The 2,849-nt window shown below is 38.7% G+C and overlaps 1 protein-coding gene across 1 annotated transcript; it reads right to left on the bottom strand.

Moving 5' to 3' along the window:
* Positions 1-325: 325 nt before the first annotated feature.
* Positions 326-1,324, bottom strand: LOC148862990 (uncharacterized). The gene has a single exon (XM_088974925.1). It carries the CDS (start codon positions 1,322-1,324, stop codon positions 326-328), a length of 999 nt encoding a protein of 332 aa, XP_088831051.1.
* Positions 1,325-2,849: the final 1,525 nt, after the last annotated feature.

Genomic DNA, 2,849 nt, shown 5'->3' with positions numbered 1-2,849 from the left:
TGAAGAGTTTCGGCTGCTTTTCTTTTGCCAAAAAAAAAAAAAAAAAAAAGATTAGTCCAGTCCTTTCTTATCCATGTATCAGTCCTCCTCTTTTGCAGTCATTCCAGGGCCTAATAAATCCGATACTTATTCATCAATTCGATATACAATAAATACCAAAATAATCAATCACTCAGAAGTTGAGAAAATTAAGGATGAAAAGAAAAAAAAAAATCCATGAACTTCAAAGTTACTTTCCAACAAGGACATTAATACATATTCTTCATCCATCACTGGTACGATATATAATGTTGCAGAGTAAAATTTACATGTACTGAATTTCAGATCAAACGTAATATTGCTCCAACTGAACATCCTTCCCCTTGAGAGGTACATACTCTCCAAGGTAAACTTCAAGATGATCCGCCAAACAGGACTTGTCTATGTTCTCATGGTGATACGACTTGCAGACGAAGTAGATCACAGTTTGGACAACCAGACCCGGGAGATCCAAGAAGAAGAGCAACATGACACAAACGATTCCATACCCAACTCTACTCGCCACACCCAATGACCACCCATGTACAACCAGCTTCTCAAATACAATCTGAATTAACAAATATGCCAGATTAAACAACAGGATGAATGCACTAGCCACCCACATCTTGCCCTTGATCAAGGCTTTGCTCTTGATCATGGCTTGAATTCCGTAAATGTCTTCCAGCACAGATACCACGCTCGCCAAGTGCCACACGACGGTGATGTAAACCAACCCAACCAAGTAGACAGCCAGAAAAACCAGTAGAACTACCGTTCTGGCAGCGCCGGGTCCGACGGCGATGGAAGTCAGAATGAAGATCAGTAGAGCGACCACGTTGTAAGCAAAAACAATGATGAAGTTCCACAAGAAGGTGACCATGAGCCTCTTCCAGACCTTGGGGACTACGCTCATGATCTTCCTGAAGGTGATTTCCTTGGCGGTGTAGACGCAGGCAACCGTGTAGACGACTGCCGACGTTGAAAGGAGGGAAAAGATGAGGACGAAGACGAAATAGGCGACCTTGAATAACCAGTAGGTGGTCCATTCGGAGGAGAGGCGGTCGAGGATGATGTTGTATCTGGGGCTGTCAACTGGGGTGGTTTCTAAGGAGTCCTCGTTGCGGAGGATCTTTGCGAAGAGGAATTCGGATATCTGGATGTGAGCCAAGAAGATGAAGGAGAGAGGGAGGATGAGAGATAAGGTGATCTTGGTGAAGATCGTCCACCATGAGGAGATAATCTTGTAGGCTTCTTTGTAGATGCCAAAGAACCCGAGGAACTGGAGCTCCTCTGGTTCTCTATCCATGATTGATGATTCTCTCGAGGATATGTTACTGGGAATTGCAGAAAGAAGGATTAATGGAGTTCTGAATAGAAATGAAGATGGGTTTGTTGTGGGGTTGATTATTTTATTTGCTTCTTTATTTGACAAGGGCATAGAGTGCGTGGACTTTGAAAGGGCCAGAAAATGCAACGGTTGCAACCACAACATAACGCCGCTATACCAAACACCCCGTAAATCATACTAAACGGATTCATCCCAGATCCCACCATGGAGAATTGGAGATCAGTAAAGCCAAAAATCTGCTTGAGTAATTGACGTTTCCAATTTCTAGTTTGAGAAGCCTTCATATGATGTGATGTGGCAATTACTGCAAAAGGAAGTTCGGTTTCCTCTTATTTCCATTCAAATTAAAACATCATTCAATGGAAAGTGGGGAAAAAAAACATCATTCAATGGCTAAAACCATATTCAATTCACCCAAAATCTTAACCAAGAAGCTGATGTGGGGCGATGAGCACACATGTGGCCAACCTAGAGGGACCCCTGAAGTTTGGACGGTCTACATTTGACTGATATTGTAGAGCTAGCATATAACCATTTCACCATTTGTGTTTTATTTGCAAGCTAGGGTATGTATACTTGTAATTGAAGGAAAGTGGGGGGACTTTTTCTTTTTCAGAAATAGACGTTCGACTCGACGTCTGGTTTTGAATTTAAAATCCTAGGCTGAGTCAACACGCCAATATTTGTTAGCGTTATCCTTTGAATTACTGAAATAACCTTGGTATCTTCTAGATGGCTAACTCTGGTAGAAGATAATGTCTCAGAATTAGAAAATCCACGCTTGTAAATCTCCTTCACGGTAAATGGATAAGGAAAGAACAGGGACTAAACAAATCATTTAACCCAGATGTCTAAGCAAATCCATTCATCAATTCCATTTCATGAACAATCTTTTAACAAATCCATTGTTTGTCATAGTTAGTAACTAATGGATTGATTTGTGGGATATACCCGCTAACTTGGTCGACAGAATTTGTCATATAGGCCGGCTCAGTTTGGAGGTGTACAAATATTAATATATGCAGTGCAAATACATATAAAACAATACAAAATATAAAGTTTTGTATTCTATATATTTGTATTTGTATTTTTCCTAAACTGAGTCATTACATATTTGTATTTTATTCTTTCTAAACTATGTTCTAGTTTGAAAAGAATACAAATACAAATATATACAAAATAATATAAAATACAAGATTTTGCATTCTGCATATTTGTATCTATATTCTTTCTAAATTAAGCTATAAGCCCAAATTGAAAAGAGTATAAATACTGTGCAAATCGTGTTATTTTATATTTGTAAACCTTATATATTTATAATTTTATACTCTACATATTTATATTTGGATTCCTTGCAAACGGAGTCTATAGGATCTGTAATATGTAGCCAAGATTTGGGTGGTAAAAGGGAACAAATGGTTATATGTTTATTAATCCTATCAACTTTTGGGTTTTGACACAAGTATTCTTTCAAATGCGACCA

The sequence above is a fragment of the Nelumbo lutea genome, chromosome 3 (assembly GCF_056320005.1).
Source record: "Nelumbo lutea isolate HS-2025 chromosome 3, American lotus-T2T, whole genome shotgun sequence".
NCBI classification, from domain to species: domain Eukaryota; kingdom Viridiplantae; phylum Streptophyta; class Magnoliopsida; order Proteales; family Nelumbonaceae; genus Nelumbo; species Nelumbo lutea.
The sequence above is the reverse complement of the archived record's forward strand: the minus strand, read 5'-3'. Positions and strand labels throughout refer to the sequence as shown.